General features: G+C 25.4%; 1 protein-coding gene across 1 annotated transcript; it reads right to left on the bottom strand.

Moving 5' to 3' along the window:
• Positions 1-560: 560 nt before the first annotated feature.
• LOC100201270 (uncharacterized) lies at positions 561-11781 on the bottom strand. The gene is made up of 10 exons (XM_065815011.1): positions 11636-11781; positions 9274-9429; positions 8931-9027; positions 6474-6534; positions 6256-6371; positions 4015-4052; positions 3689-3734; positions 2896-3003; positions 1209-1324; positions 561-1136 (listed from the first exon to the last, which is right to left on the bottom strand). Exons 1-10 carry the CDS (start codon positions 11723-11725, stop codon positions 990-992), a joined length of 975 nt encoding a protein of 324 aa, XP_065671083.1. The 5' UTR covers positions 11726-11781; the 3' UTR covers positions 561-989.
• Positions 11782-13190: the final 1409 nt, after the last annotated feature.

The raw sequence follows: 13190 nt of genomic DNA, 5'->3' as shown, positions 1-13190 counted from the left end.
ATGTTGGTTTAGTACGTCTCTAAGATCTATTTTATAACCCTGATAAAACAATTGAAAAAAAAAAAGAAAGTTATAGGAGATAAATGCAGCTTTTTAAATTTTGTTGTATCTAGCCCCGGTCTCCCCTATTTGTTTTATTTTTTAAAAGTATTTTTTCTTAAATAACTGTTTTTTAATAAATTTTTCTGTAAGGACAAAGTGTTGTCAGTGATTTTTTGAAAGTGATAAAACAAAATCTACCTAAAACCTAATAAAGGTATAAATTTGTAAAACACGTTGAAAAAAACTAAAATTCAAAAAAATCTTAAAAATGGTGTTATGATTTTAAAATAAAAATTTATGTTTATGTGTCTTGAACCACCCCTGAAAAGAAATTTTTTGTGAGTTTTTTTTTATAGATTTTTAGTTTCAATTTGTAGCAAGTATTAGTAATACAACCATTACAACCTAGTTACTAGTCCACAAAATGAAAGCTAAAAAAATAATAAAATTTGCAATTTTCATTTTTAATAAAATATACTTAAATATTTTTTTCAATTTTTATATTAAAAACAGACATAAAAAGGTTTGAACATTTATATTAAAAACTTGTAATAAACAAAGATGTTGAATAAATGCTCTCTCAATATACAAAATAAAAAAGCAATTAAAATAGAACCTAATATTACACACACATATTTATATAATATACATACACAATATATTAAAAACAGTTTAAAAAACAACTACATTATATTTTAAACTGTGAATAGGATTTCTTTTATATTAGTAAAACAGTAAAAGTTTTTTTAACTCAATTTCACATGCTCATAGTTTACTTTTTCAAAATTTAAATATTTTCTTTTTTATTTTAAACTCTATTTATTATCATTATTAACAGGCTTTACTTGATAGACTTTTCACTGGATTCACTTAGTTGAACTTCATTTACTTTACTCATTTAGTTAAACTTTAGCAGACTTTATAGCTTCTTCACTGGATTCACTTAGTTAAACTTCAGCAGTTCCTTCACTGGATTTACTTAGTTGAACTTTAGTAGCTCCTTCACTGGATTCACTTAGTTGAACTTCAGTAGTTTTTTCATTTGATTTATTTAATTGAACTTCAGTAGACTTTATAGCTTCTTCACAATTGATCTAAAATTAAAATTTAAAAAATTTGTAAAAATCATATTATTTAAAGATTGCATCTTTAAGTTATTTTCTTACATCACATTTTATCCAAGGAGGAGGGTCCTGATCTATAACTCTTTTTAGTACAAACTTCCAAACCAAAAAACCACTTAAACCAACACATGACCATGCTTTCTCCACAGTATATAAACCTAATATTAATAAAATTTTCTGTAAACAAAATAAAATTTTTTATCTTCTCTCCATGTATCACTAAAGGTTTCTAAATAAAAATTTCTATAAATATTTCAAGTCAAGAAGGTTTGGTTTTATCACAAGTCAAGTAGGTTTGGTTTTATCACCAGGGTAAGCAACAATTGATTTCATTATCAAAACCTTGTTTCAATAGTATTGGTTGATCAAAACAGAAAAAAAGCTGAAACCGAAATAAACCAAAATTTTGGGTTCTCTAGCTTGGTGCCAAAGCTGACATTTCGGCAAATATTTTACCAAAGCCGACATTTTGGCTAGTCAAAATTAATTTCACTAGAAAATTTTGTTTAAAAATGCAATTTTACATTTGTTGTTTTTTAGACGTATATTATGTTAGAATTGATTGCACATGTTTCACAAGTTGAGATTTAATACATTGTTGGCGATATAAGTTAATAGCGAAAGTTAACAACTGGCAGATTTTCTCTGCAAAACAAGATTTTTTCCAGTTATCTGTTAATAATCTGTTTCTTTCATCGTTTAGCATATCTTCAGCTGTTGAAAACAACCTTTCTACTTCAGTTGATGTTGTTGTTGGTGAGAAGCCTCTATATTGTTAACTTAGTTCATTTTCTTAAATGAACAAAAAAAGACTTATTTAAACTATTTTCAAGCAAACTTGTTTTCTTTAAATAAACGTTACAGTCAAAATATTATGCGCACTGCAATGGCTTGATTATTTGCAGTTTGATATTTTTAAAAAACGTGCTATTTAGTAATTTAATAGTAAAAGTAATTTGTGAACAATGGGCCTAAAATTCATTTAAAAATAGTAAAATATTTTGTGAAAATTCTCAAAAATAATTATTTTTCTAAATTAGGTATAAGTTTAAAATCATACAAATTTTTCGGCTTTCAGTAGGTTTTTCAACCAAAATTTTGCTTTTTACAGAGTTTATGAAAAGTACCGAAATTTCGGTATCGACTCAAATTGAAACTTCGGTTAAAAACTAATACCAAAATAGAATTTCGGTTGATCACTATTCAGAAGTATTGAAATTATATACTGTAGTACAGATATATACATTAATATTGGTTCAATATATATTGTGAAGTAGTAACACTTGGTTCAGTATATCGTGGTGAAGATTGCAAATCAGCGTAACTAGCATTACATAATACCATGTATCTGCACTACAAATTTTTTTCTGGAGAAGGTTAAATTTTTTTTTTTAATTTCAACAGATTTAGGTTTCATTATAGCATAGAGAGTTTTACTCATGTTCTTTGTAATATCAACAAAAAATATTTGGTTATAAAATCATTGTCCAATTATTGTAGCCAATGCTAGTTACATGGATTTGCACTATCCCTTACCATATACTGGTGCAAATTAGTTACAGTTGATTATAGTGTAACATCATGTATATGTATATAACTTGGTTATAAACTTAATTTAATTAACAAAATCAGCAAACCTTTTTCATAATAAAGATTTTAAAATTTTAAACTATTTTCTAAGTTACTAAATATTTGTAACAACACTAACTATAATAAAATCAAAATCTACCATCATAACGATATCCATATTCTGGAGCAAACTGACTGGGACATTTATAACCTCGAATAACTCGCACAGGCTGCCTGGAATCAATGTTCAATGATAAAGCAAGGTTCACTATCAAAAAGTAAAAAGCAAACACATTAAACAATTTAAAAATTAGAATCAAAATAAAAAATAATAACAATAAGTAAACAAAAGTTTTGTATAATAAAAATAAAACAAAAATATTTTCCTTTGAAATTGAATACTTTTTCAAGTTTTCGAAAATGTCAAATGGTTCTAAAATTTCAAAGCAATTCAAGAAATGAAAATGAAAAAAAAAAAGGTCAAAAATTACTTTGATTCATTTTCAATTTGTTTTCTATGTTGTTACACCATTAAGCAACTCAACCCTATCTATATCTGAAACACAAGCATGAAATGGTACTGCTGGAGGTGTCATGAGCAATCAACTCCCCAAATTCTGACTCATGACACAAACACATTGCAGAGTGATATGACTGCTGGGGATTTGGTGAAAAAACCATGACACAAAGACATTTTAATTCTCATGAAAAAAGCAGATAAAAAACAGACTTAGTGTTCAAGAAAAAAAAAAAAAAAAACTTAATCATTAATTTAGTTAAGAGATACAACAAAAAAAGTCTTTACAAAATCTTGCTAAGCATAATTACTATAGATACAAAGAAAAATAAATCTCTGACTTTTGAACTAAAAATTATGTAAAAAACAAGCAACATAAAAACATTTGAATTTTTTTTTACATAAAACAGAAAAAAAGCTTAGTATTAAAACAAACTTTTAGTTAATGTTTGATCCTTAGACTGTGGAGCAGTTCTCAGGTTCTAAAAATACAAAAAGGTTTTAAAGTAAGAAAGTATTTTATAAAATCTAAATTTTGTAAATCTAGATTTTACAAAATTTAGATTTTGTAAAATCAATAAAAAGTAAAAACAATAAAAAACAATTTTTATATTTTTACAAAATTTTTTCATGCTAACCAATAACTTTAATATAAATATATTACTAAAAAAACTCTTTGAAAATATTTTAAAATATTAAAAAATATATACATACATAATAAATATAAAAAACTAAAATAAATTTAATTAAAATAAAATATACTTTTGGATTTGATTTTGTTCCTTTTAAGTCTCTTCCACCTAAAAATATTCACAAAAAAGTAATTCATTTAAAAAGAATATTAATCTAAATATAGGTTGATAAAAATTTCAATACATTTAAAGTTAAAGGAAAAATATTGAACTGAATATCATCAACAATAGTATGTTTAATAGATACACTGCAAAAATATGTTTAATGTATAAAATTGCACTGTAAAATGTGCAATGTTTTAAGAAGTATTCAGATGCAATGTGCAAAGCATTATGGTAATGGTTATAGTGTCACAAAAAATACTTGAAAATTCTGCTTAATAAGTTTTTCCAGAAAATATTAGCTTTAGAAAATACAAAAATGTTAATAAAAATCTTTATAAATATTTCAGTATACATCAAGCCATCACCATATATAACTACCCTACAAGATTTTTGTTTGTGTTTTACACAACATTAGGATTGATTCAATAGTGGTGAACCAGAAAATATTATTACTAAAATGCTGAACAGTACCTAATTAATTCTTTCCTCAAGAAAAAAATTTTCTTTCTATTTCTACTAAAAATAAAATAACTAAATAACCTCACCCAGGCATTGCACCCACCCCAATAATAACTTTTACATTATATACAGAATCTTTTATTTTTGGATCCCTCTTTTGGTTAGAACCTCAAAATCTTTCTATCACTAACAGCTGTAAAATACAGAGTATTAACAGCGCCATGTTGTGCATGGAAGGTATCCCTGATAGTGCTTTTGGTGTGCATTATAGAGGCCAAAAAAGGAACTCTTTCTTACAACTTTGGATGATTAGTAGAAATAAAGCATTGCATAAAATATTGCTTAGGGTGTCATGTACTATCTAGGAGTTTAGCTCTCTAATTACTAGATATATGAATGATTTCTGACAATATTATTAAAAAAAAAAAAAAAAAAAAAAAAAATATTATTACCATCATATTGTGACACTTTTCAACTGTATTATGTGTATTTCTTTATAATCTGCTAGATTCACACAGATACAAAAGCTTTTATTTCTTCTTGTCAGTTTCAATTCTTGAAACTGACAAAGCTGCTATTTCTAATTGTAACCATTTTTTTAAAAGAATAACTTTTTGGAGAACAAATATTTATTTATTTTTTGGAGAACAATGATTTATTTACTTTTTGGAGAACAATGATTTATTTACCATTGCAAAAAAATTAATGCAAAAAAAGTACTCTCTGACACGAAGATTCATTATTTCTATATTTAATTTTTTTTATCTAAGAAAGGTTCTAGAGAATTTGCTTATCTAAGAAAAGGCTCTAGAGAAAATCATTAACAATGTTAAATGTAAAGAAAAGTCCAACATTCAACATTTTTATTTATTTCAAAATGCTTTTATGTTTACTTTACTTTTCATCCAGAAAAAACTTATCTCTCAAAAATGGATTTTAATCTTTTTACTTTTTCCTAATTGCATAATCATCCTAATAGGCAGAACAATTTGCAACTTTTACCCTAACTCGTCTCTTAAATCTAATGCCCACACTCTTTTTGATAATAGTAATTGTTCATATAACCACTTGTTTTAAATGTTGATCAACATCCAAACCACTCCTGATTCTGGTGCTAAAGTTATTTCCCACTTAAACTCTTTTACAGCTTGTGGACAACATTCTTGTCATAATCTTATTGTTGCCCAGACAACCTATTACAGTCTTATTGTTGCACAGACAACCTGTGACAGTCTTACAAAAGCGTTTTTTCAGAAATCTTTTTATTACTTTCTAAACTATTATAAACAAGTGTTTAACTGAATACTGTTTTCCTGCCTGGCGCAAACTTTTGGTTTTTATTTCAAAAAACCCTAGAGATTGCCTAAACCTCTCTCTATAGCCCAATATTTTTTTTTGTTTTAAATAAATTTGACTTAACTGAAATCAATCACAAGACAAGTCAAATTTTTTTTTATATTTCCATAAAATTTTAGTAAATATTAACAGTAAACAAAACACAAGTTAAAAAACTATTAAAAATAGAATTCAGCTTAATAACTAGCTAAAATACAACACAATTTAATAAATATTTATAATAAATAAAATACAGGTTAGCAAATTAACTAGAAGTAAATTCTACTGAAATTATCTAATGTGTTTGAAAATAATTTGACAGAGCAGAAATAAACTTTAAAATCAAATAATAAAAAAACCAAAATAATTATCCTTAAAAAAAATTGACTCAGAAAAAATAAAATTAAAATACCTGATCCAGTATAAGTAAAAGAATCTCCTAAATCTATGTCATCTTCATAACCACCTGATAAAGCAATTGAGTAGCAACCTACTGATTCATTACCATGAATACCTGCAACAGTTGGTCTAAATTTTATAAAACACTTTTTGTTTTATGCAACTTTTAATGTTTTGTTTATTTTAATATAAAAAAAATTAATTAAAAGTATTTAAAAAAAAAAATTTAACCTATGAACACCATCAGCACTGCATTCCATACGAGTTTCCCAATGTGTACCAACTGGAATATCTAAAAAATTGAAAAATAAAATTTACTATCAATATAATTGCCTTCATTATCATATTAGTTACAACGATTAGGCTTAAAATTTTTTTTAAGTCACTACACCTTTTCAAGATGTAGAACATGAAAATTGTAAATAAGAAACATAAGATGTATTTTTCAAGATGTAGAACATGAAATACATCTCATCAATCATGTTCTACATCTTTTCAAGATGTAGAACATGAAAATTGTAAATAAGAAACATAAGAAGTATTTGAGAACACAAAACTTGTAAATAAAAAAATGTAAAATGTAATTGAGAAATGAAAGTTGCAATTAAGTAATGTAAGATGACCTAATGGTCTTGTCATAGAGCACTGCGAAAGAGCATTTAACTAGGAAGTTCACATCTCCTTCCTTACCAATGGCATGAAATATATCTAAAGCTTGCTTCAAACCCTGAATCTTTTGTTTCCAAAGCAAGCGCTCTAAACATTGTTGCTGCTTTAATTAAGAACATGAAAGTTTTAATTTAGAAACGTAATTGAAATGTTGTAATAAAGTTTATAATATAGATACTCAGAACAAAGTTTTTTGTTTTTCTGATTTTGTAGCTTTAATCTACTTAGTAATTTTAGCCTTAACTAGGTCTGCCACTGGCCAAGCTGGCCAAATAAGTTGGTTTTCAATAAATAATAAAATATTATCAATTGAATAAAAATTTATCAATAAGACAATAACTGAAAAAATCCTATTGGTTGTTTATGATTATTCGGATGAATAACAAATAAAATTTAAATAATTTATTTACATTAAAAAAAAAAAAAAAAAATTATTACTTAATGATCGTTGTTTGTTGTACAGCATGCGCTGTACAACAATTTCCATTGCATTTTTTGCTGCAACCACAATTCTTTAAAAATATTACATTTGTTGTTCCACAATCCAAGCACCTAACACAGATGGAATGCAAATCAAATTTTTAACATTACTTTTATTTTAGGACCAGACTGGGTTTAACAATTACTGTAGAGTCTGAAATATAATAACTGAGCTAGTGAATTTTCAAACACTCTTTCCAAACAAGCGTGACATCTGTTATGATAACTAAATCCTCTAAACAATTATTGGATGAAACCCACTGATGAATAATAGTCACAAGAATCTGCTTTAAATGATCCTCTGTGAGTTTCTACCATAAGGACATATGTTGCAAATAAAGCTGCAATCAAATGTATGTTTGAACCTTTGAAGCAGATATTTTTATTATTGCTCTTGCATTATTTCTTGTATATACTACAAAAAAGGTTAAAACTTGTTTCATCGAACTATCTGATGACCATTTGTGATATGTTTGTTGAAAATCATAATTTGCTCTTTTTTGTTTATTTTTCATTACTATTCATTGTAGACTACTTGTAGACTACTTGTGTACTACTTGTGTACTTTTTTAATGAAAAAAAATCTGCCTTTAATTGGTGGTAATCAAGGTGCTTGTTGGTGTTAATTTGTTTAGTGTTAATGTTGTTAATTTGTTAATGTCAACTTGGTTGTGGTTGTACTGACACTTATATTAAATCGTTTTATTTGTTTTGATGGCCAACCAATGTCAATTGATCACTTTCAACCCATGTAAACGTTTCTTTAATTTGATCTTAGGTCAATATTTTTGGTTTAAAACCACCATTTCCAATGAAATTTTAATTTCCACTGCAAACCCAACTGTATACTGTTTTGTATTTGATATCTAAAGTTTGAGTGAGAGTCACTCAATCATCATTTTGCTTAGCACTCTTCTTCTATCATTTGGTGAAGAAAATGTAATGCTTTCTTTCAACTTGTTTGGTTGTCATGGTGTCAAATCGGACAAGTTGGATTTGGTTTTTCCAGAAGTGGATGTAAACAAATTTAGTAAAATAAATGTCGACTTAGTAACAGACTTTCGGGTCATAGTGTATTGGCATATAACACAACAATCTTTTAATTCCATCACTATTACTGGTTTATAAAAACGCTAACTTGATATAATCAACTTAAAAGCTTACACTGTGCATTTATTATTACAATTTATATATTCTTAATAATATATTATGAATTGTTAATTTCATGTTGTGTTTCTCAATTACATATTTCTTAATTACAACTTTCATTTTCTCAATTATATCTTGAACAGGTGTATATATAACTACTATTTGTATGTAACTGCTGTAAAAAGCAATTACAAATAAATAGATAAAATTGAACAATAAAACTTAAGTTTCTTAAATCTAAAAGAGAAAAACTTTAAACTTAAATTTAGAAGCAGATAAACATTCAAACCACTCCTGCATCTATAGAATAGAATAAAAACTCAACCTAATTTGAGTTTCTATTTTGATTAATTAGTAATTTAATTTTGTAATATAAAGCACAAATATTACTTTCAATGTGTCCAAATAAACTTTGGCGTATTGTTTTTATTAGTTTTGGTTTATAATCTTCATCATCTTCTTCAGGCAAAATACTTCCATCTGGTTCCTAGAAAAAAAAAAAAAAAAAGACTAAATTATAAACTAAATGACCATTGTGTTTCATTTTTTGACATTTTTTGTATATTTCTCTAATTATGATTATGAATAATTATTTTATTTAATTATGATTATAAATATTAAATATATACTATAACCTAAAACAAAAAACATAACATTCTATTTATAAATATATTCTTAAATTAAAATCAAAATGAAAGCAAACAAAAACAAAACAAAAAATTTCAAAACTCACAACTCCTTTAATTCTTAAAGATCGCCTTTTCTTTGATGTTATTTCTTCATTGGTTATTTTCAGAATATTTTCATTTAAATCGCGACCAGTAAATGTTCTTTTTACAGCAGCTTTGGGTTTCATAACTTTCTTGATTGGTTGAAGAATTACCTTAAACTTAAACAACAATCATATATTAACAATTACCACCCACTCACCCACCCATTCACCCACCCACACAGAAACTTTATTCTCCATGCAATATAAACATAAAACAAAGGTAAATAAATCAGGTAAAAGAATCAAAAAGAGAAAATTGTAAAAGATTTTTTTTTTGCTGGTTATATTGCCCTTATGGCTACAGTTAATAAAATGTAATCAAATGTTCTACTATTATTAGAATAATTAATGATTGATCTTAAATAATTTCTAAGTAGCCATTCTACAGTTTATAGAAAAATATCTTTAGAATATCTAAAGAACTGGATAAATATCTCTTCCATACACTGCAGCTGTCACATTGATTTGAAAATAATTTGTTCTTGAAACCCAGACATGTAAAAGAAAACTAGAGTACCTAAAATCTAATTTTCAAAAAAAAAAGGCTTTTGAAAAACATATTTTTAATTTTTCAGTTCCACAGAACTACTATGGTTCCTATAGTTTGATTAAAAACGAGTTTAAGGGAGTCTTATTAAAAACAAAATAAATTGTTAAATGTCTAACATTCACAGATTTTATTTGAGATAGGAACAGGCATTAAAATAAGCTCAAGAAATGTTATAAAAAGAAATATTATAAAAAAAGCCTAAATAATTTTTGACATATATGAGAATGACAATCAAAAAATTAAAAATTGTCTCCACCAATGTATTTGCACAGGAGAGAGTGGCCCATCATAATAAATGGGGCACCATGAAACATTATAATTATGAAGGTATCTTAAGAGTTGTGACAACCACTTTCATATGGTGAAACAGTTACTACTAGAGCTATATTTTAACAACAAAAAAAAACTTTTTGATACCATTAGGCCTGCGACAGGTTGAATTTTGTGTTTTTTTGATGACAAAGTAATTTATTAGTTTTTAAAGTTTTAAGGTATGTTATTCTACGTGTCTATCAGTAAGTAATATTTTTTTGTAAACTACAACCCCAAAGCTCTTTACTTGATTAAACAAAACAATTGAAAAAAACAAGTTGATACAAAAATAAAATGATTGTTTTTTATTAGCAAGCATGGGGTAACTTGATACAGCATTTGTGAGAGGCACTAAAATTGTAGAATAGTACTCAATTGTGTCAAACAATTTTAAAAATCATTTCTTTTAATATTTACAGTCAATTTTTAAGAGATTTATGTAAATATAATACTAGAAGTTTTAATTTCAATACAAAGCCATTATATACTGGTGCTTAAGAATGACATTTAAAACAATTTTCTATCTGGAGTTCTGAAATGTGATTGGACTGTATCTAGTATGTGATTAGGACTATTAGATGCATTATTTGGATTATAATAATAATTATAATTAAAATTTGTTTGTTTTTTAATTAAAAATCCGCTTTTTCACTAAGTTTTATACTTTTTAATAATTTTCACTAAGTTTTTTACTTTTTTAATGATGCTCATAATTTGTATCAAGGTAACCCATGGGTGGAGACCTTGATACAAAGTTTTAATTTTTACTTTAGTCTTACAAGTTTAATCGGTTTTTTTTGGTAATTAATAAATTTAATTTTGTAGGTATAAATTTATTCTACAAATTAAACCAATCACATAACAAAAAAGGCCATCAAATTTTTTTTTTACAAAACAAAAACTAAAAGTGTATCTAAAGATGCACTAAAAGGTGCCTAACTCTCCCCTACATATACATACATAGATTTAATGTTATAACTTTTACTTAAGAACTTATGATTTTTATCTCTGGATAAAGTCCTTTTTTTTTTTTTAGGTGCCCCAAGATGTCCTTATGGTCTTATCACAGAGCACTGTGGAAGAGCATTTAATAGGAAGTATGCATATTGAAAAATAAAACAAATTACTTTGAAATTAACAAATAGAATTATATAAAATACTATATGCATCTATATTCTGTTTAATTATTAATTTTTTTAATAAAAAAACAATAATACTGAATTTTTGATACTGAAATATAATAAACTTTTAAACAACTTAAAATGTGTTTAATAATTTTATTAATACTTTTTCTTTGTTTTAAAAACTTGTGAACAAAGTATGGAACTAAAAAAGTTTGAATAAAATATTGAACTAAAAAGTAATCAAACAGATTTAAAAAAATAAATAAAAAACAAACCTCTATGCAAATAAAAAATATACAATACATATTAAAATAAATAAAAAGTGTAAAATATTTACTGAGTGTGTTAAGCCTAAACTTTCCAACATTTTCTTGTTTTCAGCAATGTTTTTATTTCTTTGTATTTCATAACTGCTTAATTCCGCCATATTTAAATTTCAGTAAAAATTTAAATTGATTATCTTAACTATGATTATTAATTTCTATAAAAACAAAAATTTATTTATATAATAAATGATTATATTATACATAAATTTTTCTAAATAAGATTTTATATTTTTATATAAAGTTTCACAAAATCTTTTTAAGCTATTGAGAATGTTCAAGTTTGTTTATTTTAAGTTTGTAACTTTTTAGTTAATTGCTAGCTTTGCTATTTACTATTCAAGTAATATTTATATCAGAATAATATTTATATGATATCAGAATAATATTTATATGATATCAGAATAGTATTTATATGATATCAGAATAATATTTATATGATATCAGAATAATATTTATATGATATTAGAATAATAATTCATAATAATTAAAATATACAATATCTTATACAACAAAATACAATATTTTATAAAACAAAAATCATTATAACAATAGGCATTACACAGTTTATACTGTATGTATAATAACTACAATGTTTATATGGTTACTATGACAACCATAAAGATACTATGAATGTATTAATAATATCACAAATAAAGATACATCAAGATAGGTATGCAGCCAAAAAATTAAAAGTCATTATCCCAAACACTTAGATATTATTAAAATATAAAGTTAATTTGCAGAAATAATTTTTTATTAGCATTGGGGGTGTAGTTATACTTAGCTGCACATATATGTATTTGATTTTTAAATAATTGTTTTAAATAATTTTTGTTCATCATCTCCTTTATTTTGTTCTACATCTTAAACTTTTTTTGTACTTTAACTGTTTTCTAAGAAAACAAAAGAAACAAAAGAAAAGTTTTTTTCTTGTCTTTAATATTGTGTGAATGTCTTTTTTTAATAAGAATTTATATCTAACAGTCCAATGGTGAAAAAATATTCCAGGAATACTAAGCACATAAAAACATGTTATATATACAATAATATTATTATATTTTCCACATTTATCAAACTGTAACTAACCAAAACTAACCAAAAAACAACAACTTTTCATGCACACTTATGTCTATCCTGTTATATTTGTATATAAATCTCCATTACATTTAGATAATTCCTTATTGTACCTATGTAACCCCTTAAAAAACCTATGTAAAAACCCATTTAAGAACCCCTTTAAATGCTACATAATCAATTACATTTTTTTAGGACCCAATCTATCTATCTATCGGTCAATATTTCTATCTTTTGATATAGCACATATGCATATACATATGTACTATATCAAAATTTCTTCAACATTTAATAATGCACCTCTTGCTGTTAAAAGCAAAAAAAATATAATGTACCTCTTGCTGTTACAAGCAAAAAATTTCCTGAATAAGTCCAGGCATATATATACATATGTGTATAGATATGTCTGGGTATAATATATATATATATTTGTTAACTCACCTCCCAAGGCCCAGAAGGTCACTACAGACGAGGTGGCTACTAAATTGTGGT

This window comes from Hydra vulgaris, chromosome 13 (genome assembly GCF_038396675.1).
Source record: "Hydra vulgaris chromosome 13, alternate assembly HydraT2T_AEP".
Taxonomy (NCBI): Eukaryota; Metazoa; Cnidaria; class Hydrozoa; order Anthoathecata; family Hydridae; genus Hydra; species Hydra vulgaris.
Note: the sequence above shows the minus strand (reverse complement) of the source record. Positions and strands in the feature narration are given on the sequence as shown.

Coding starts and splice junctions, on each gene's coding strand:
- LOC100201270 (XM_065815011.1), bottom strand. CDS start 11,725: ATGGCGGAATTAAGCAGTTATGAAATACAAAGAAATAAAAACATTGCT. Junction 3,735..4,014: donor GAACAAAATCAAATCCAAAA/GTATATTTTATT, acceptor TTGTATTTTTAG/AACCTGAGAACTGCTCCACA. Junction 1,325..2,895: donor ATATGGATATCGTTATGATG/GTAGATTTTGAT, acceptor TATTAATATTAG/GTTTATATACTGTGGAGAAA.